This window comes from Amphiprion ocellaris, chromosome 21 (assembly GCF_022539595.1).
Source record: "Amphiprion ocellaris isolate individual 3 ecotype Okinawa chromosome 21, ASM2253959v1, whole genome shotgun sequence".
Taxonomy (NCBI): Eukaryota; Metazoa; Chordata; class Actinopteri; family Pomacentridae; genus Amphiprion; species Amphiprion ocellaris.
In genome coordinates this window covers 12,150,264-12,174,028 of record NC_072786.1, presented here as the reverse complement: position 1 = coordinate 12,174,028, position 23,765 = coordinate 12,150,264, and the positions used below count along the sequence as shown (strand labels likewise).

General features: G+C 36.8%; 1 protein-coding gene across 1 annotated transcript in view; it reads right to left on the bottom strand.

The window, feature by feature from the left end:
* LOC111570178 (proton myo-inositol cotransporter-like) overlaps positions 1–23,765 on the bottom strand; it is a 107,187-nt gene that overhangs the window by 64,471 nt on the left and 18,951 nt on the right. The window contains exons 2-3 of the mRNA XM_023272791.3: positions 21,006–21,165; positions 17,709–17,917 (exon numbers count right to left, since the gene is read on the bottom strand). Coding sequence (XP_023128559.2) covers positions 17,709–17,917; positions 21,006–21,165 — 369 coding nt within the window. The remainder of the gene's footprint in view (positions 1–17,708; positions 17,918–21,005; positions 21,166–23,765) is intronic.

Sequence of the window (23,765 nt, the reverse complement as noted above, 5' to 3'; positions counted from 1 at the left end):
ATCATAGATGATAACAGGATTTTCAACTGGACAACAACAAATGTGATTATGAAAGGGAACACATAGAAAAGCCATGTTTAAATCAGAAGGAAACACTATTTTTGTGGCTGGATGTATCCGTCCGGGCCACAAGGAGTGTATTGGCACTTATTGCTTGGACTAATTTTTCACTAAAATGTGGTTTTGCACAATTTCTGTTTTATTCTGTGCAGTACTAAACAGTTATTATAATAATAATAATAATAATAATAATAATAACAATAATAATAATAATAATAATAATAATAATAATAATAATAATAATAATAATAATAATAATAATAATGGGGGGGAAAATGTCTCCAATATGCCAAAAAAATGAGAAATGTTGAACCAACTTAAATGAATTACCTCATTTGGCAACATGCAAATGAATTAAGTTTATCCAAGTTAACAATTAACATTAATGCCGAAATAAGAGCAAGAATAAGAATATGAACAAGAACAAGAACAAAAATAAGAAAGAGAATAGTATATACTGGGAAAAAAATGTCTCTACATATGCTAAAAAATTGTGAATTGTTGGATCAACTTAAATTAATTGCCTCAATTGGCAACACACAAATTTATTAAGTTTATCCAAGTTAAGTTATCAAGTAACATTAATAGCAGAATAATAATAATAATAATAATAATAATAATAATAACAGCTATAACCACAATTTTTGCATATATGTAATGCTAAAAATACATATATTAAATGTTAAATACACAAATTATTGTGCTGATACTGAAAAAATGCTGAAATATTTATAATAGATCACACAAACAAAATATTTTCATTCAAATTTTCAAGTTTTGTTAAAATTTTTTTGTTTTTTTACAGTAAAATGTGGAATGAGGGACATTTTTTAACCATAAAATCAACAGTATTAATACATTACATCACATCTTTACCATAAATGTAGAAAGTGTTCTGGAAACCACAGCTGCTGGAATTTTACTGTAAAAATGACATTTTTTCTTTCTTTTTTTTTTTACATTGTACTGTATGTGACCAATAACTTATGTAATGTTATTGATCACATATGCTAACTGTTCAACTTAATTCTGCAAAAAAAATTGAAAAATCCTTAATTTTTGTCACATGACTACTGCACGTAGAGGAGCGAATCATGGCTTCAGGTTTGTGTCAAAAAAATGCAGAATTTTGTTCTTTTTTACAGAATCTAGTTTTTTGTAGATTTTTTTTGTTTAGTTTTTTTGTGAATTTTTAAATAAAACACGAAGAGTAATGTGATTTTAAGCTTGGATTTAGTTAAGTTTTCCAAAGGAATTGCAGGTCACAGATGGCTAGTTCAACGAACGCTAGTTCGGAGGGTCAAACAATTTTCCCAAAAAAATGAGAGAAAATAGCTTTACTTTACCGTTAGAGGTGCTTTTCGACCAGAGCGGATGTCAGGGAAAGCGCACCTTAAATAGGATGCTGACGTAACGTGGCTGATGAGGTGATGACAGCTGTGTGTTGCTTCCTGTCCACCGGGCCTTTAGAGACTCATCACGTTTTAAGTTGCATCTATGTGTGAAAGAAAGACGGAGGGACGGGGGGCAGGATGGGAGGGCTGGGAGCGCTACAATCAGTGTTATGTCTGAGGTGAGAGGGAGGAAAAAAAGGGAAGTGAGAAGTGTTGTTTCCATGGCAACCAGTGAGCCTTTGTTTTTCCAGGTGATGACATACACAAACACACACACACACACACACACACAGATGCACTACAAGGCTACAGGTACACATGAGCAGGAGCCACGAGTGACCACAACTTAGAAGCACAGAGGTCCGGTCACAGAGGAGGAGAAAAAAAAGGTTAATTATGGGGTTCGAGGGCTGAACCGGGTTTCCCTGTGAGATTTCTCGGCTGCAGCGTTACAGCCGACTTAATAAGTGCTCTAAAGGGCGAAGGGACCAGTTGATGGAACGCCTGCTATTCCTTAAAGTCACACTGTGGCCTGCGTGATGTTTTACGGCTTTTAATGTTATTATTAGAGTAATTCTTTTTGAAAGTGGTGGGAAATCACATTACTGAACACTTGAACACAGCCAGATGGTTCAATCATTCAAACAGTTGGTGCTAAAGCACGATAGTAAATGGCATACTGCTGTTATAGTTAGTTTTACTCCCTCTGGTTTACAATTAAAGGGCAGAAATCTTTTTTGTGGGAACACACACGGACATGCATGTCAGTCTTTCATAAAGACGTGTTTAACTGGCATTACTTTTTAAAAATGAGCAAGATGTGTGGAAATAATAGCATAAATGTGCGTCAATGCTAGCACCAAACAGCTAATGAGCTGTTAAACATTAGTTTGTTTGAGCTTTCTGCTTCAAGTAACTCTAAAAAATGTCTTGTCACCAAAAAATCAATTAATGCAGCATTTTGCATCAGATTTTTTGAACTGAAACGATATTTAATGAAATTATGTTCAACCAACAAACTATAATGAGTTAGGAACGTTTGCTTTTCCTCTGCAAAGGTAATTACTTTATGATTAGTAGTAGAAGCAAAATATTTAAGTCGATTTCTCACAAAAATTAGGTTCTTCAAGTTAGTTTTTCCACATTATTTAAAACTAAAGTTACATATTAAACATATGTAAGTTTTTAAGTTGATAAACATATAAAAAAAATGAACTTGCTCCACTTAGATTTTCTTCAGTAGTTTTGTTTTCTTGACCAACAAAATTGTTGATCATTGTCTTTTTTCTTCTTTAAAAACAAAAAAAACCACCTGAACTTGTGCATTTTCACTCAATATTTAAATCTTCAGCCTAAATTTAAGCTTCTCCACAAATCATACGGAAAGTGTTGCCAATTTCAGTAAATTACTGCAATTTAGATTTAGTTTTAAATCAGTGCATTAATAACAAAGAACATTTAAATAAAACACAATATTAAGTTGAAGCAACATTATTATGTCAACACAAGAAACCAAAAAAAAATACTTTCAACTTAAAAAAAATATCTTCATCTCTAAATTAGAATTTAAATTAGAACTCAAGGTGAAAAAAAAGTTATCAAGCTAATTTTGTCAAGTTATCTCAACTTGAATTCAGTTTTATATTAAGTAATGTAGAAATTTGAGTTTAAATTACACAAAATATTTAGTTAATTCATCATTATTATGCCAGTGCAACCCATCAATATAATATCTTCAGCTTAAAATGTTTGGCTAGACAGGAAAAGTGATTTTTAAAAAAAAATCTTATATCTATGTAGTTAATTAAGTGGTGGGCATAGAACAGAACCCTTCAACTATTTTTTAAAGTGTCTTTTTAGTTAATTTTTGCTGTTTATTATTGTTTTTCTTATTATTTATTAGTAGTGCATTTTTTGAACATGTTTTTAATTACCACTTACCCAATATATGATAGTATAAACAAGTTTTTTTTTTTTTATTTGAGTGCTCATAAAAATTAGGTTGTTCAAACTTGTATGTCCTTTTTTAACTGTGACATCCTTTATTGCAATAATTAGTAGGTGAATTAAAATAAGTAAATTGCTCCAGTGTTTAGCAGAAAAGGGAAGAGATTTAAAATTTTTAACCCAAAATGAAGAAAAATTAAGTTATCAAGCCAGTTTTATTAAGTTACCGTAACTTGAATTCAGTTTTAAATCAACTGACACAGAAATCTGAGTTTAAATTACATAAAATATTAATTTTATGCAAAATTAAAAAGCCAATGCAAGCCATCAACATAATATCTTCAGCTTAAAATGTTTCTCTAAATAAGAAAAGTGGATTTTTCAGGAGTTTATGGTTAATTTTTGTTGTTTATTGTTGCTTTTCTTATCATTTATTAAATGTTCCAAATAAACCTAATCTATTTTCTAACTCATTTTTCCAAATTTTTCAAATTTTTGTACTATTTTGTCTATTTCTAAATCAATCAGATGCTGTCTCCTGACCATGCCTATGTCTAGACTCAGTAGCCAGATTTCTTTGTCGTTTCTTTTCTTGTTCATCCTCTGTGTGTGTCTCTCTACAATCTCTCCATCCTTTTCATCTGTGTGGTTGCTAGGCGACGGCCGGTATACAGGTCATATGTCGGTCCTGCATGTAAATTGCGAAATGTACCGGCAGTGCAACCATGAAATGATGTGGCACAGATGGTGGCCACGCATTAAACGCTTCTTCAATTTGGATTTAGGAATGAGCAATCTCAAGAAGGGGGAAAAAAATCAAGAAACAGCTCTACTTTTTTTTTTTTTTTTTTTTTTACCAAATAGGGCCACAAATGATCTTGAATAGAAAGAATGTTTGGTCTCATGTGTGCTACAATGGACTGCGACAAGAGATAAAACAAGACGAACATTGGTTTTCCAGCTCTGCAGAAAGGTGGAAGTGGATTAAAAGCTTTAACTAATGCTGTGTCATGCAGCATCTGCCCTTTATGTCCTCCAGAAGTCGCACGTGTTAAAAGTTCACTGTTTTAAAAACCTCCTCATGTTATGTTAAAACCACAGGAAAAAGCTAATCTTTTAAAAACTTGGATGTAGCTGACATCTAGAAGTCATATGATGATATCATTTAGGATTTAAAGAGTAATTTACATGCTGGATTACTTTGTTGAAAGTATCTTGTTAAAATCTGCTCACGCTCTCAGTTTGTGTCTCACATGCCTCTGGATGAAAAGGCTGTGATTGCATTTACTGTATGACTTAAACATTAGGTTTGAAGAGAGATGAAAGTATTTAATTAGCTGCTTTCAAATCTCACATGACTGCAGTTAAGATTCAGTGTGATTTTTAAGCTACAGGAAGGACTCCGATGAGAAAACTAGCATAAAAGTATTGATTTATTTAACCCTTTGAACTCCAAATTTCCCCAGGAGGCTTGAAAAGTGTGTTATCTTTTAAACTAAACATATGCGACTTGAGGTTAAATCTGGAAAATGAACCAAATCTAAACTTAAAATCACTTTATTCTACACAACTCATTAAAGAATTGTCAAAAAGAAACAATTTCTACTAACCAGAATCTGTAAAAAAGACACATAATTCTGTATTTGACTGAACTGCAGGCAGTGTAACACAGAGCAAATAGGAGACAAGTATGGCAACAAATTCAAAATATAAGTAGTTAAATATCTCTAGTATGAAGAGTCACAATTTTTTTCACTATTGGTAAAACCTGTGGCTACTTGGAAAAATGTTGTACATGCTGATTCCATTTAAAGTTTTTTTTTGTTTGTAAAATGAATAATGGAAGAAATTATAGTTTATTTTTCCCTTTTTAATGATTTGTGGCCTTTTAATTTTGTTAAACTGCACATAAAACACTTTTGAGTTCTTTCTATTTCCAGTCATGGTTGTTCTGTTTCCACAGAGGTTCGGGACTATATGTTGCAGTGAAAAATGCAACAAGATGCTTAAAACTAGATTATTCCAGCCTGCAGCTCACTTGTTTGACTTGTTTGTTGTGAGCTGTGGCTGAAAAAGCCGCATCACTGCCAAAATCTAATCACTTGGTCCTTGTGTCATTTCTGACCTTCCCTGAAAATTTCATCCAAATACGTTATTCCGTTTTTGAGTAATGTTGCACACAGACAGACAAACAGAGCAGCTATAAAAACATGTTAATTTCATTCCAGGGGAGACTTGACGTCCTCTGTAATTGGGTAGAAAAAATATGTGCATACATCAGTAACAGTAAAATCCAATAACATACGTCTATAGTGTATGTTAGAGGGCTCCTATACGGACTGTATTATACAGATATTTGTGCATCCTATTACTCTTAAAAGCCAGACTTTGCATTTGAAGGTTATTTCCATCCATTAGCTATAAAATCTTTATCCTACAGAGGGCTTTAGTGTGCTGAAGGTTTTCCCAGCTGACATCAGTCATCACTTCCACACAAACACCTCTAGAATAACCAATGAACCTTCCATGTGTCATGTCTGTGGACTGGAAGAAGAAACCTGCGCACACTGTAAAAAAAAAAAAAAAAAAGTAATTATTTTTAAATCTGTAATTTTATATAATTTTTCTTGAGTTTATTTTATGCCAATTTTTAAAAACTATTTTTTCAACAATGCACAAAATTTACAAATGAATTTATTTGTCTAAATTAAAATAACATTGGAAATTTGTAGATAAAAAGTCTTCTTTTTAAAGAAAATGTTTCTTCTTTTTACATCAGAAAATTTTAGTGCAATTTCATTTAATAAATGAAATTATTAAATGTGAGTTTACTACTGTAAACTTATTTCTTTTTTAAATACATGTTTTATTTTAAGATTTTTGTATAAAGACAAGAGCTCCGAAATACAAATTTAACAAAAGGCGATATTCAAATTTATTTATATAGTAGACTTATACAAAAAATCTAAATGTGTAGACAATATAAAACTAAATAACTACTTCAAATAAGCACAGAAGCATGTAAGAACTGCTAAACGAAATTACAAAAAATGAGGAAAAAAGAAAAAGATCTAGATTTCACAAATCCAAAATATTTGGATGATTGGGAAATGTATTTCTAAAATCAGATACAACTAGTAAAAATTAACAGAAAAATATGCATCAGTTCTGTAATTTTACAAAGATTTGTTTGTTAAATGAGGGATATGTTTATAATTACAGATGTTTTCGTAAGAAAAATGATGAATGAATGTGTTTTCATCTGTATATAATAATTATAAACACTGGTAACCTGACAAAACACTGTTTTCATCCATCTGTCTATGATCTCAGGCTTGAAAATGTTCTTTCAATTTGGAATAATAGAATATGACTGTATTTCTATGAGCTTTTCTGTTATTTTACAGCATTTTTTTGGTGCCAAAACTGCCTGAAAATAAAATTTTCTTTGTTTGTAGTGCACACAGACTCCACATAGAACCTTCTGCTTTACGTTCTGAACAACAGAACCAAGGTGCCGCCTAATTTAAATGTTATTTACGTTTGTTTGCTTAGCTTTCCACTGAAAGGTCACTTTCTTTACATCCCATTAGTGCATTGAGTCTTTTAATTGGTTTTAAATGCCACAAGGAAAAAAACATGTTTTATTCAAAAATGGCATTTTTTCTAACTTTAGTCACATTATGGATTGTTGTTGTGTTTTTTGGGGTTTTTTTTGTGTGTTTGTGTGTATATTTCAAGAGAAATCCGACTTAATTGTGTACGAAGGCTGGTCCTATAGCTCAGATGACACATTTGCTCAAACTTGCTGCAAATGTTGCATCTATCAGTTTCAATTTGGTTTAATTCGTGAACAAGAAGAAGAAATAGATACTGAAGTTTTAGTTTAAAGTGCAGCGTGAACGAAAAAAAGCTTGTGAGCGAGTCTGTTCATTGTATTTTCAGCTAATGCCACCGGTTCAACTATCTCTAAACCAAAAAACAAATGAATGGTTTGGAAGCAGAATTGTCTAACCCACTTTCTATAGTTCTTGAGGAAAATGGGTTCAAAGTTTGTGTTTTCAAGAACTGTCTAACATTCAAAGTGCCAGTGGAACGCTGTAGTTGGGTTGTAGATTGGACCACTTTGCCATTAAAATCTAATATTACAGAAATTACATAAAAGTCAGGTTGTAGACTATTTGGAGGTGGACATGGTCTGATATCTACGACAAGGTTTCAGAAGAGCTGGAAAAAAGTGGAGACACGGACTGTGAGTGTATTGGAGGAGGAAGAGTCATACATGATCCTCAGGCCAAGAAGATCCATGTACGGATACTCCATGGGATTGGGATGAACAAACCATGCAGTGTCGACTGAGAAACTCAAGACTCGGTATCCAGACTATGAGGTGACCTGGGATAATGAAGGATACTGAAATGAACTCTGAAATGGGACTCTGAGTCTCTTATGGACCCCATTTTTCCTGGACTGATGTAGTACTTTTGTGTCCTGAACCACAATAACAATCCAAGACAAAGACGATCATACATTGACAGCACTAACTAGCATTACTAGATATTTGGATTATTTGTGGGTTAGACCACTCAGCTTCTAACCCCTTCAAATGAAAGCTGCACGATAACGGCAACATCTGCGCAAAAAAGAAACCAGTTTTCTTCCATGCTAATTACGGAGGAGCTAGAAACATTCCTGAAAGTGTCGACGTCTGGTCCAAGTGTTAGCCACCAAGATGACAAGCGGTCGGTATGAGGAGCCTCCATGCTGAGCTACAGTGACGGGGAGGAGAGACTCTGACATGAAAATGAAACTGCTGGACACACACTGAGTCCCACTAGAGGGACACTGCCAGCCGTTGGACATCAGCGTGTGATTATTTGCAGTGTGCGTGTGATGAAAGGCTGCTCCTCGCTGCAGGCCACATGGACCCGGGGGATCTGTGGACGCCACTCCTCTCTGAGACGTGGTGTTCTCTGTTGTCAACGTTGATTAGTTGCAGGATGAATCCAATTTCCTCTCCTCCTCCTTCAGCCGCCACTCTCCTGTCCTCGCAGCTTCGGTGGTTTTACAGCTCTTCAGCCGTTTGGGCACTTGTTCTCCGCCGCCTGTTAATCGACTGTCCTGTCCCCGCTTTGTTTTCCCTCGTTACTCCGTGCTGCTCGATATACTGTAGGCATGGAAGTCGTCGCCAATTAGGACTTCAGCAACAAACAGTCTGTTGTAAGAGTACAGTCTGGCAGCAGGACTTGTTGTACATCACTGGCTTGTGGCTTCTCCCATTCTGTTCCAATGTTGTTTCAACCAACTCTCCACAAAATTATGCTTTTATACAACTAAACTGGAATCTCAGTTATGTTTCGGGGGGAAAGTTTGTTTGTGATGTGCCACAAATATGCTTCAAGTCAATGCTCCTTTTCAACCAATCAATCAGATATGAGATAGGGTGACATTTCTCACCATAGCAAATTAGAAAATTGAGGAAAAGCTGCAAATACACTCTTGTTCAAAAGTTTGGGGTCACTTAGAAATGTCCTTATTTTTTTAAGAAAAGCATTTTTTTCAATGAAGATAACTTGAAGATATTGTTAATGTGGTAAATGACTATTCTAGCTGGAAACGGCTGATTTTTAATCCAATATCTACATAGAGGTACAGAGGAACATTTCCAGCAACCATCACTCCTGTGTTCTAATGCTACATTATGTTAGGTAATCATGTTGGAAGGCTAATTAATGATTAGAAAACCCTTGTGCAATTATGCTAGAACATGAATAAAAGTGTATTTTAATGGAAAACATTGAAATTGTCTGGATGACCCCAATCTTTTGAACTGTAGTGTATGTAGTAAAGTTATCTTACTTTACCCCAAACCATGACATTTTTCCCAAACTTAATCAAGCAATTTTGGTACCTAAACTTAACCAAGCTTCGAATACCTAAAAGTGTGTAGCAAAGCAGGACTTTTTCCTAAATCTGATCATGCAGTTTTGGTGTTTTGGCCTAACCCTAACCAGGAAATGACTGAAAACTTAAGTAATGAGAGAAGAGAAAAACTAAGACTGGTCTAGTTTTTCAAAGTTCACGCTCTGGTTCGTTCCTCCATCCTTCACTCCAAATTTCAAAATTGGATTTTATTGCTCGTCTTTCAAACTGGCTGCCTTTCCTACAACATCACAGGTGACAAATTATATGTATTGTTTATGTTTATTCCCCTTTAAACAGAATTGAATATTCAGTTTAGCTGTATGAGTAAAATGTGTATTCTCCTTACCTGTTAATTTTAACCTGCTGCTATTTCTACATTGACCACAACAACCTGCTGCTTTTTAAAATGATCTCCATCATTTGTAGGCTATATTACAGGCACTTTTTTACCTGTTAAATTTTAACCTGCTGTTATTTTTAGACATCTGCTGCATAATTTTAGTTGTCACTTATTCATCTGAATGTTTTTTTTTTTTTTAGTTTTAAGTACGTGTACTAGTGAGGAAGAATTTTTTCTATTTTACTATGTATACAGAGACTGAGGAAAATGGCATTGAAAGAATCGTGAATGCAGTTTTTTTGAAGACAGGGTTGACTATTTTGGAGAACATGTAGGTATTAGCTGTAAATTCAAAATCTCAGTCGCACAGAGAAACAATTATTTTATCTTGATTGGCCTACATTGTGAAACAATAGGGGCTTTCTGATTTACTCAGCTTAGAAGCAGCATCGTAAAAATGGGAGAAGAGATTACTAAAAATATTACTTTGCAGAGCTGTCATCTTTCTTTATAACATTATTACTGTGGTATGTTCAAACGTGATGAGCACAATTACGAGGCTGCAGCTCTACTGGTTCTGCTATCATGGAATAATTACATTGCATTGATACCAAACTGAACACAAAAAAACAAACAATAATACTACATATACACCATTTATCAGTGAAAGAAACTGTAAAAACAGAAGGAATAATCAGATTTTGAACTTTCTGACTGTGTGAAGTACTCATTTGTAATGTACCATTTCATTAGTAAAATTATTCAAAATCTAAGCTCAAAAACATGATATTTCATCCAATGACTTCATTCTATATATCGTTTATTAATTCATCAAAAATAAATCCTTTGCACTAAGCAGACTCTGTGAAAAACTAAAAATTTTGCACTCCTTGATGCATCTGAGAAGCCATGAATCTCTAATCTGCAAACAACAGTCACTTGACAAAAAATTCAAGAAGTTTTCGGCTGAACCGCAGGCTGTGTTTACAATCGGACAAATGTTGTGCATGGTCTTTCCAGATTTTTTCAACTTTTGGAAATAAATAATCAATGAAATCCAACCTTTGTTTTTTTCTTTTTGCTGATTTAAGCCAGTACAACATCCTTATGGTGCACCAAAGACATTTCTGGGTTCTCCCTCCTTCTGGTCATGATTGTTCTGTTTCCATAGAGGCGCAGGATTTTATATTGCAGTGAAAAATTTGTAAAAATGTGACACAAGCAACAGACAGAGACAGATTGCTGGAGGTTTAGAGGGTGAACTTACCCAGGCGTAGATATTAGTATGTCTACATATTTACATAGTTCATAACAAGAGTAATGAATGTGGAGATAGACACGTATGCACAGCTGCAGGTTGTAAGTGTGATTAAATTTAGTTTGAATTCAAAATCATTTTTTCCACTGATGCTACATTGCACAAACAAGCAAACTAGAATTGTTGGAAAAGTCAAGTTTAGCAGTTTAATTAGATTTTCTCTATTTCTCACTGTCATACATGCTTCGTCAGTCTTTTTAACCAAAAAGGAAGGCTGTAAATTTGGGTGCAGAGTGCGTCCACTGAGCTCTAAAGGGAAAATGAAGGGCAAGTGATATTGATCAAAAGTGCTCAGTTTAAATATTACACATAAGTAACACAGAAATTTTAAAAATTAAGTTCTATATGTTCTGGCAACAAACTATAACAAATTAAACATTTGCAACATCTATGTTCACACTTGGTCTCTTAACGCTGATTCAATACTGAATGCTCGACTCAAGGCGACCATCATTCTTTGCCGTAAATTTATTTCCTTTTGCTGAATTAATCTCTAAAGTTTCACAGCTGAATGTTATTTAGCAGGTTAAATAAACAGCTTTTATATACATATACTGTATATACACATAAACAACTATTTTACATACTTTATTTTTCATTCCAAACACATTCTCATTTGCACATTTCTGGATAATCTTAAAAAAGAAATACTGTCACTGCATATTCTTCAGTTTTTTCTATATTATATACATATATACATATATACATACATACATACATACATACATACATATATATATAATTTTAAACTCTCATTTCTCTTTAATTTAATTGAATGTTTTTACCCTAATATTCTGTCCTGTCTTATTGTTTATCCCTTTATTGAATATCCATGCTACTGTAACAACTCAATTTCCCTCTGGGGATTAATAAAATCTAAGTTTAAGTCTAAATAGATGCTGCATATAAATATTATATAAAAGTCAGATCAGCAGTGTGAGGGAATATTGCTGTCAAAATATTAAAATTTACATTACAAAAGCTACAACTACAACACCATATGTTGCATGCATTTTGTGCATTTCTTTCCTTCTTACACAACAAAAACCAGATGGCAGATAAAGTTCACAATAAACATGAGTAGATGCTGGTGTATTTGTGTTTGTGCATTTGTGTTTTCTTGAGCGACTTGCTCTGAGGGATGATTGAAAGAGAGATTAGAGGTGGAGTAAAGATGGCACATTTCGTTTTTGTCACAATATCAGCGGACGAGGCTCAATCGGCCGTCACTCTGACAACCGCTCGATACCGTCTGCTCACAGCGCCGAAGTCTCGTATCAAACAGCAGCGTCCAGGCGGTCGAGCAAAGGTCAGCTCGCACAATAATTGACCACGAGGAAGGAAGTGTTTTCTACCTGCTCCTTTATCCTTCTCCACTCCCCCTTTGGTTGCATGAGATCTCTATTTCTGTGTCTGATGTTGATCACAGCGAAGTGCAGGGTCTCAAATACTGAAGAGTTCAAAGGAGAGTCGACACAAAAGAGATTCAACCAACGCAAAGTTCACTGAAGCTTGTACAATGTGCTGCTCTTAATGCTGCTGATGTGTGAAGACAGATGATGACAGTCACCTTGGCAAAAGACAAAAATTCCACCTCCAGAAAATCAAATGGCGTCAACAGGAGCATCAGATAAACGAGCCCACGTTGCTACTCACACTGTTTGACTGACAGGTCAACGAGGAGCCACGGCAACGCAACAGAGCAACTGAATGACTTATTGTTCCTACAAAGGAGGCTGCTGCCTTCAAGGCTCGAGGTCGTGGCTCTGTCAGAGTCTGAATAATAAGAGTCCAGGAATTAGACAATACCCATTGTCCCTTGACTCCTACAGCAATGCATGCCTTGTTTAGCATGTAAGCTATTGAAAACACTTTGAATAAGAATGATGCAAGGTTAATTTCACTTTAATTTATTTACATCAAACCACCCAACACTTACTACCCACACTGATCAGCTACAACTAGGTAGATTAATGATTAATCATCAATGGATTAATTGCCAAAAGCAGAGAAGATGTTGTGCATTTCCTGTAATACCTGGTTGGGCCACCAGGTGGAGTCTCTTATTATTTCCCACTACAGCAAACAGAGAAGGAAGTCACTCGGACTACCAGTAGTTATGTGTTGCATGCAGGAAGTATTGTAAGAGTTTAGTACATAAAGTGCAACCATGACAAAGTATCACGTGACGCTTAATGGGTACCGACCATGGCTGTTTGGTTCGGGAGCTAAAGTGCATTTCACAAGTGTCACTATTTGTAGTTAGCTGATTGTCTGTGCCATATTTCATGACATACACCACTGGACGGTTGGAGTAGGTACATCAAGAAATACAACCACGCCTACAAGTTATTTTTGTGTTATTGGTTAAAAGAATATTGATTGATATGGTTGCCACCTATCAGTTAAAGAAACTGTGCAAAATTTGCATCCCTAGACACAACATTAAAACTACCTGCCTAATATTGTGCTAACAAAACAGTTCTGATCCATCGAGGCCTGGACTTCATCGACCTTTCAATGGGTTCTGTGGTATCAGAAACCAAGATGCTAGCAGCAGGTCCTTGGATCTGTCTTGGTTTTCCACCACATCCCACAAATGCTGGATCAGACTGAGATCTGGGGAATTGTGAAGTTAACACTATAAACTCTTTGTCATGCTCTTCAAACTGTTTTTCTTTGCTCTTGCTATTTTAGTAGAGCGACAAACATTCTTAAGTACCAATCCCATCCTGTACAACATCCATTTGACCCCCTACCCTCAGGTCAATGCTTCAGGTCCATCATATCACAAATAAACAGACTAAAAAACTGCTTTTTTTTGTTGCAAATCACAACAACAAAAAAGATATTCTATTCTAATGAAACCAATCCTGGACAATATTTGAAATGTGGCAGAAACAGACCACTACCATCATGGAATACCGTTTCCATGAAGGGGTTATGTTGGTTTATCTGTCAATTCTGGGCAATACACCTCCCTACATGTCCTCTTTTCTTCACCTCACCCATAATTCATATTGCACTAGGTCTAGTGAATACATAAAGCTCATCATCCCCAATACTTCTACTATTTTTGGCCTTCACTCCTTTCGCTTTGCAGAAGCTCACGACTGGAACATCTTACAAAACACCCTCAAACTTGCAACTTTGACTCCACTCACCCCCTTCAAACTGACTGTAGCCGACTGTCGCTCCTCTGATCACTTTGGACCCACTTACACACATATGCACACACACTTCCATGCACATTTGTTTCACTCAAATGCATATGCTTCCATGCTTCTTACTTGTTGACCTGTTTACTTTTGTTCTATGTTTTGTTTATATGTCTATTTATGTCTGTGGTCTACATGTGTATTTGTTCCTGCTGGCACCTCTTAGCCAGGCCAAGTTTGCAAATGAGAACTGGTTCTCAATCATTTTTACCTGGTAAAATAAAGGTCAAATAAATAAATAAAGTTATGTGGTCTGCAGTAATGTTTTGGCGAATGGATGATCTTAATGATGTGCTGATTGACATTATCTGTAAATAAAAGTCTTTGACTAAACTTGCAGTTGAACACTTGGTCAATTAATATTCATTCGTCTTTCATTCAGATCAATTAAGCTCAAACATGTTTCACATACACACACACCACAAATAAGTACTAACAACACCAGCAAATATTGCAGGAACCTGCTACCGAAACACCTGACTAGGCAAACATTCAAAGATTGACTCTTATTTATAGAATTAGCTCCTGCGCTGGATGTCAAAGCAACATTCAAACGAATGCATGACCCAAGATTTCCCAGCAGAACATTACCCATAACATCACACTGCCTCCACTGGTTTTCCTTCTTCCCATGATGCATCTGGCCACCATTTTTCCCCATATAAACTATGCAGCTGTGTACATAATGGACTAGAAAACACAATTCATCAGACCAGGCTACCTTCTTCCATCGTTCTATGGTCCAGTTCTGACAAATGCATGACCCTGTCCCAAGTTTACCACATTTCTGAACCACTCCAGGGAACCACTATACACTGGGAACACTCCACAACACCTGCTGTTCTGGAGATGCCTTGACCGAGCCGTCTACCAATCACATTTTGCGAAACTCGCTCAGATTCTTATGCTGCTCATTTTTCCTGCCTCCAAACATCACCTTCACCTCTGAGAGTTCATTTGCTGCCTCATATATCCCATAACTGTGACAGGTAGCACTGTAACAAGTTAATCAGTGGTATTCATTTCACCTGTCAGTGGTTTAACCAGACTGTCACACAGAGAGTACCCACCATCTGCTTTAAATATACCTTCAAATAAGACCAGTTATATTTCAATCAAACTGAAATTTTTATGCCACTTATCCTCAGCAAGACTGATATTGGTTTTCATATATTAGATTGAAACTGCTTTCAAGAGTATGAAGGAATTAAGGGAAAACAATGCATGCATGTAAATATCACATCAGAACTGAAAAAGTGACAGTGAATGCAACACCAGCATCTCTACTGCTGCTGTTACTTTGCATTAAAATGATTTATGTAGAGAAACATTTGTTCACTTTTCACTTTGAAGCAGTCACACAAAACACAACATTTGTCATAGAAGTTTGCACTTCTATGAATAATGTGTCTACCGAACAAGACCTCATCCCTTTTGTCATCTCTTTTGACAGTGGATCAGGTTGAAATATTCCTGGGAGTAAAGAGCCGCCTCAGTGGACTGTTAGATAAAGAGCTGCAGGCAACAGGCTGCTCATTCTGTCCTGCTGTTGTGTGGAAAACCACTCTGTCAGCGAGGAGCACTAAATCAGATCTGAGCCGAAGCTGTTATTTATTAAAACAGTGTGAGTTTGTTTGCCTGCAACATTAACCCTCTGAACCCCCAAAACCACCTGACAGGTTTGAAAAGTATGTTGTCTTTTGAAAAAAAAAATTAAAAACCACAAACATTACACTATTTATCAGAGCCAGAAACTGTGAAAACAGACATGATTGTTGGATCTTGAAGTTCCTGATGGTACTTGAATGACTCATCTGTGACAATGTACCATTTGGTTGGGAAAATCTAAGCTTAACATCATGATGATGATCATGAAAACATATCACTATTTAAATATAGCAAAAAAAATACACTATTTGTTCGAGCTAGGAACTTTATACACAAAATCAGATTTTCATGTGACGTGCAGTTCTGTTGGCAAAATTAACCTAATCGGAGCCTAAAATCACAGTATTCAAGGTCAAGGTCAAGGTCAAAGTACTTTATTAATCCCGAGGGAAATTACAACAGTCTGTTGCTCACATCCACACAGACACAGAACAAGGATAAAGATAGAGTACATATTTAAAAAATGCAATAAATAAATAAATAATTAAAACAACACTGAAATGTGCACGTTATCAGACACAGCAAAACAATGCTCAGGACATCTCCAGCACTCCTCTCCTGCTCCTACCTGAAATGGCTGCATTATACAGCCTGATGGTACGTGGGACAAAAGAGTTCTTCAGTCTCTCAGTGGAGCACCTCAGTGACAGGAGTCTGGAGCTCATGGTGCTCCTCTGATGGGAGAAGACCGAATTCAGGGGGTGGCTCTCATTGGACAGGATGGCCCTGATTTTAGAGAGTGTCCTCTGCTCCAGCACCTTCTCCACAGAGTCCAGACTCAGTCCAACCACAGAGCAAGCTTTACGTATTTGCCTGTTCAGCCTCTGGATGTCCTTCCTCTTAGCGCTGCCCCCCCAGCACACAACAGCATAATCATCTAAAAAATTGCCAAAAATTGCCCATGTGCTTTAAGAAAATTCTGTAAAGAACAAAAAATTCTGTACTACTTGGTACAACCATGATGGCATGACTGACTCAGCAGCAACAAAAAGCCATGTGACAGAAATTCAGGGACTTTTTGACTGAACTGTAGGCTGTATTTATACAGAGCAGATTTAAGATAAATGTGGAAATATATTAAACATGTAACTAGTAAAATATCGATAATATGTAGACCCAGTCGTGTTTTTAACAGTATTGATAACACCTAGGAGGTATTTCTACTGATCAAAAAAACTCAAAATTCTTTGATGCAAAAGAGAATTCAGACGTATCAAACATATCAGGAGCTTTCAACTAAACTGCAGGCCGTGTTTACACAGACCAAATAGAAGACAATTATAAAAACAAACTCAAAATGTAAGTAGTAGAATATCTCTACTATGTTGAACCACCATTTTTTTTTTTTTTTTACAGTATTGGAAAAATATTGCACATATTAATTATTTTTTATTTACAAATGACTAAATAATCTAATAAATTCAACTTTCATTTTAATTTTTCTTATGATTTATGTCAGTACAGCTTTGTCATGCTGCGCACGGGACATTTTTTAGTTCCTTCTACATACATCGATGGTTGTGCTGTTTTCATAGACTTTATATTGCACAGAAAATATATGGCAGCGGGTAAAACTGCCCACACACTGCTCAGGGTACAGAGGGTTAAGATGATATGAGTTTGTTTACCTGCTGTATTACAAGATTCAGCGGTTTCTGCTGAAGTATTAAACTGCACTTGCCATGACCGCTACTAACCATGTGGACTGAATCATGCTGTGTAGCTCACCTGTGCACTAAACTGACAACAGAAAGTAAACAACAGAGAACAAACACCAACTCCTACACATACAGGAGTGTAGTTTGTACAGATTCCCCTCCTGTTCCCCTTCCTCTTACCTCCTCCGCTGTCCTTCTCCTCCTCCTCGATGCTGTTTTTGATGCTGTCGTATTCCTCGTCTATGTTCTGGTTGCCTCTTATCTGACTGAGCACTCGGCGGGCCTTCTGGGTCAGACCACGCTGGATTAACCAGCGAGGGCTCTCCGGCAGGAAGAGGAATCCCATGAACTGGAGCACAGCGGGAAGCACCGACAGACCCAACATGTACCTGGAGGAGGGAGAAGATGGAGCGACTCCGATCATGATCACAGAAACTACGTCATTTTTTTAAATTTGTTTTTGCTACTGACGATTTTGGAAAGGTTCAGTGTCATGCATGCGTCTTTTTTTCCCCCCAAAGAATTAGGTTTAAAAAGTCTCCCACTGCATCCAGTTTATGTTGAGCTATTTGCCAGCAAGCATCAGGTGGTTTACTTCATTAAAATTAAACACCGGGGAAAATGTCAAGGCCTTATTGAGATTCCTCTGCTTAGAATAACCTCAGCATTTCTAATTAGCATTTTCAGAATACACTGAGGTATGGAGGCCTCATTTACAAAACAGCAGCGTCGGGAAATGAACAATAGATGTAGGAACACCAACAAGAAACTCGGACGATGTTAAAAATGTCAAAACTGCAAAATCGGTCAAAGAGAAAAACTATGAATACATTTAAAGCAAATGAAACAAGTAAAACAAGAAGACCTGGAGCTGAAATAAGCCGATTTCCCTCAGGATACAAATGTGTTTTCGGTTGTTCTGCATGGTATTCCAGGTTGTAAGTGCACAGTGATGAAAAACTGGTTTCAGTTCAGTAAAAACAGCTATTCAGTCATGTTGGTGGGGAGTGTTGGTAACGTAAGGGGGGTACAAACCAGTGAGGGCCTTATGAATAAATAAAACTCAGTGTCTACCACCCAACCTCAGCATACAGATGAGTATTAGAGCCATCATCAGTGATAAACAGAATCCAAGGGCTTAAAACTCAGCATGCATGCAGAGTTAACCCCAAACGTATTCACAGCCATGCCTCATTTAGATTTATAGTGAATATTTTATTTGACCAGTAGCTTTCTTCAGAATGAAAATGATTCCCAAAAGACATTGAATAAATGATGCTAATGATTAATGTGAACTACTTCTCTGCTTCCTTTGTCCAAAATTATTCAGTTATTCTCAGTATGAATGAATGGAAAAGTCTTTATTTGCCATCACAGCAATGACAAGCTTTCTTGTATCAATTCTGGACTACTACTCCTTATATTCAGGTCTTTAAGGTTGGGAGGCTTCCTTGTCATCACTTTGGTTGTCTGCACAGATTCTCGTTGGGATTTAAGTCTGGACTCTGGCTGAACAGCTCCACAACACAGTTTTCTGTTAATTATTTCTGATAAACTGTATTGCAGGTGGGTCCAATGCTGCCCAAGTCCAAGTAGTTTTGTTGTTGTTTTACTTTTTTGTGACTGTTTACTTTGACAAGGTTGTCTTGCCCATTGGCTCAAATACACTCCCAAAGCACGATGATGCCACCACCATGCTTGACTGCAGGGATGGTGTTCCCGGGATTGAAGGCTTCTGATTTAAGCCATGCCCCTGTGCCCAAACACATCCATTTTCATGTAATGTGATCACAGAAACAATCACCAAACGCTTTCCTCTTGGTCCAGATTAGTTTTTAGAAGTGGAGTTCTCTTTGGTCTTCATGGACAAAGACCATCTTTGTCCAGTGTCTGGTTGAGACGTTGCTGCCAGAACTGCTCAAATATATCAGGATGCTCTTGGTGCTGATGCTGGGATTCTTCTTGGCCTCTTCCACTGCCACTCTCGCCAATACAGGGGCCATTTTTGGCGTCAGATGTTTCACAGTGTGGATCTCCTTGAATTTGTTATTGATGCTCTGCACTGTGGCCTCTGGCTCTCAGACTTGGCTTGATAGACTTTCCCTGTCTTGTGAGCACCTTTCTAACCCTAAAATCAAGCTCACTAAGCTCTCTGGTTTTAGCCATGACTTGCAACTGACTAGTAACTGAGTATTAGCACCACCGTTTTCAGTTTATAATGTACTAGAATACTATAGACCATGGTAAAAATTATCGACCATTTAGAATGATATTGAAGCTGCATATTCTCAGAAATTTGCAACAATTTCAGGGAGTATAACAAATTTTGGACAAAAAAAATGTAGAAATAGTTCATTATCATCATCTTGTTTTATCATGTCTTGTCATTTGTTAATATAATTTCAAGCTAAAATGAGCCACTTGGTCAAAAATAAACTTACTATTAATCAAGATTTGCCATGGGAATGAAATATTTTTGACTATATGAGGAAAAGTTACTTCAGGAAGCATGAAATCATGATTTATTCCTGTGAAACAAACCATCTTTTTAAAATCTTGACTATGAAAGATGAAAAAAAAATGTAATGCAAAGAATTCAGCATTTACTAGGAGTCTAGCACAGATTAAAGATGCATTCCGAGTGCATACAAGGTTTCAAATGAAACTGACAGCAAACTGAAGCTATGTAATTGCAAGTTCTAATACTGTGATGGAATAACTTGACCCAAACACATGTAAACGCACGGTGCACAGTCAGGGTTAAACTCATTCTGTTTGAGGGTTTCTCTGTGAAGGTAAAAGCTTTATGTGCTGGGAGAGAAGAGAGGACTGTAATAATGACAAATTGTTGAAGGCTGAAGTAAACAGCCAGACACATAAAGCTTTTCTTCTGCTACGAGGCCAGCTGCGTCAATCAGAGAAAATTCATACGCTAAACTCAATAAGCGTCTCAGAGGAGCCATTATCATGTATGAATCATAGCAATCTGGGACTTTCTGAAGCGTCTCCGCCATGTTTGTCTAAACTGCAGCTGAGACCAATCCCTTTAAAACGGGACGATTCAGATGTAGAGGATCTCGCAGCAACGATCTGGAGGCTGTAAAGCAGCATTCAGGATAAAAAACCAAGTGTGAAGAAGGTAGCAGATATCAGAGAAAAGACGGGCATAGAAAGAATATCTTTCAAATGTACAGTAAAGCTGCTCTCAGTAAATGTTAGGGATTGACCCGTGCACGTGTTGACATTTTGTAAGAGGGTCTATGAGCCTGGACGACTTTTTCTGGCATTTGATACGATGAAAACCCAAAGAAAAGTCGCTGCTATTGTATCTGAATATACCACACGAGTGTCTATTTTCTATTTCCGCTGCTGTTTTTACCCACACATCTATGACATTTGTGAGTCTACGCATGAAATGCAGCGTTGGAGGTGCTCAAAGTCACACGTTTTGTGGAATGAGGAATGCATGTGTCTGACCTCCAGCCGTCGCGCTGCAGGTAGCTGAAGGCGCCGTCGATGAGGCTGGCGGTGAACTGTCCCCCGGTGATGAAGAGGGTGTTGACGGTGACCAGCTGACCTCTGAGGTGAGGCGGGGAGGCCTCGGCGATGTACACCGGCACCGTCATGGAAGCAATACCTTCATAAACAGAGACAGAAGAAGAAGGAGTGACTGTTATGTAAGCTTACTGGCTTAACCCTCTGCAATGTTATGTATTCATAAAATTTGCAAAATTACGCCATTTGTCAAAAGTAGAAACTGTAAAAAACGGGAAAATTCATTGGATTTTCAACTTGTTGACATCCCAAAATGTACCAACTCTAACTTTAAAATTGTGCTATTTCTCAAAACCAATTTGTTCAACATTATAAAAATATCTTTCAAAAACAAACCATTTGCAGGAACAAATTCTGCAAAAAAAACCTCAGCAGCACAACTAGTTACTCAACTGCAGCTGTGAATAACCTTGAATTTTCCATCTGAATTTCCTAAATATTTCCTTTTAATTACTTCAATTATAGCTCAAATGGTGGAATTCAAGTTTAATATTGCATATATTTCCAAAAAGGAAACAATGTTTTTTAGTGTTGTAAAAATGCAAGTTTTAATTGTTTTTATTTATTTATTTGACCTTTATTTTACCAGATAAAAATGTTTGAGAACCAGTTCTCATTTGCAAACATGACCTGACCAGGAGGCGCCAGCAGGAACAAATACACATGTAAACCACAGACACAAATAGACACATAAACAAAACATAGAGCAAAAGCATGGGAGCATATGCATGTGGGTGAAAAAAATGTGCATGAGGTGTAAGAAAGTGTGTGTGCATATATGTATGCTTCAACTACAATCTGTTGGAGCTTAAGCTTGAAGGGGGTGAGTGGAGTCAAAGTTGTAAGTTTGAGGATGTTTTGTAAGATGTTCCAGTCGATAGCTGCTGCAAAGCGAAAGGAGTTAGGGACAAAAATAGTAGAAGTATTGAGGATGATGAGCTTGATGTATTCACTAGACCTAGTGCGATATGAATTGTGGGGGAGGTGAAGACGAGAGGACAGGTAGGGAGATGTGTTGTCCAGAATTGACTAATAAACAAAATGAAACCAGTTGTGAAGCAGCCAGGTATGAAGGGAGGCCACTTCACCAATCTATAGAGACCACAGTGGTGAGTGTGGAAGGATGTGTTAGTGGCAAAGCGGATGGCTGGGTGATAAAGAGTGTCCAGTTTTTTGAGCACGGTACTTGGGGCCATTTTGTAAATGATGTCGCCATAATCCAGAATCGGGAGAATTGTAATCATGACGAGGGTGTGTTTGGCAGCATCAGTGAAGGAGGATTTGTTGCAGAAGAGGAGAGCTAGTCTGGATTTGAGTTTGGTCTGAAGGTTGTTAATGTATGTGGTGAAAGACAAAGACGAATCCAGCCAGAAGCCTACAGATTTATAGGATTTCATGTACTCCACTGACGAGCCATCTGTACAGCTGATCATAGGGTGGGGGGCTGGATGCAACATTCCTCCTGTCAAAGATGATGCATTTGGTTTTACTGACATTACGGCAGAGGTGGAGGTTGTGAAAGGACTAACAGCAGTGAGGCTGAGCTGAAGAGCGGAGTGAAGGGCCAAGTGAGTATAACATAGTATCATCGGCATATAAATCAATCCGGATTTCCATCTGTCTAGACGTTTAATGAATCATAAGTGGAATATTAATTCATTAGTCATTAAAATCTGAAAATCTATTTATTATATCATAGGCAATTTGAAATTAGAAAATAACAACTCTGGAAAATTACTGTTTTTATGAGATGGTTATTTTCCATCATTTCACTGTATTTTAATTTAATAATTAATTACTTTTATTTATTTATTTATTTATTTATTCATTTATTTATTTAGGTGTCCTAGCTTCCCAAACATCACAGCTTTTATTCTTTTTTTTTCTGTGCCTATATATGACTACATAATTCTAATATTCCAACTGGACATTGTGCAGCGTAGAGCAATTTTACAGTATTTCAAGTCAAAGGTGAGCTGGTGTGCTCAAGCAGCATTGAAGAACGGTATGAACTAAGCCATTTTAAGGCAGAAGGGGATTATTCATGAAAATATCTTCTAAATATGGAGCTTTGATGTACAGAGATTAGTTTGTAGGGCTTAAATCTACAACCATAGAGTGACTTATATGTAAAAATAAACTAATATTATTTTCATTTGTGCTTTTCATTTGATGTCTCATAAACACGTGAAAATACATAATTACTGTGATATCCGTCTACTTAGACGTTACAGTTTGGCTAAACTTTAAAAGTGATTTTGACTTACTACTGCTATTTGAATATTGTCCGCAATGTTTGTAACAAACCATTTAGTTGTTATGTAAAACAAGAATGTATTGTAAAACTTATTTGACATCAGCAGCACAAACTGTGATGTCATGCGGCTGTGAGGTGAACCCGAGAGACACAAACAAACACAACAGTCCTTCTGAGTAATGGGCTGTGTGCTGCTCTGATCTGGAAAATATTCAATCACACACAAACACACACACGCTGCACATGCACTCACACGTACGGCCACGTGCACACTGCTGTACAAACGGAGTGTGTTTGTTCAGGACGTTTGTGACGAGGCGCCGTGAGACTGAAGCTCTCTGCAGCCAGCTCCTGATGAGCTCTATTAATAGTTTTCTGTCCCCCCTCCCCTCCACCTCTGCTCCACCTCCCCACCGCCACCCCGC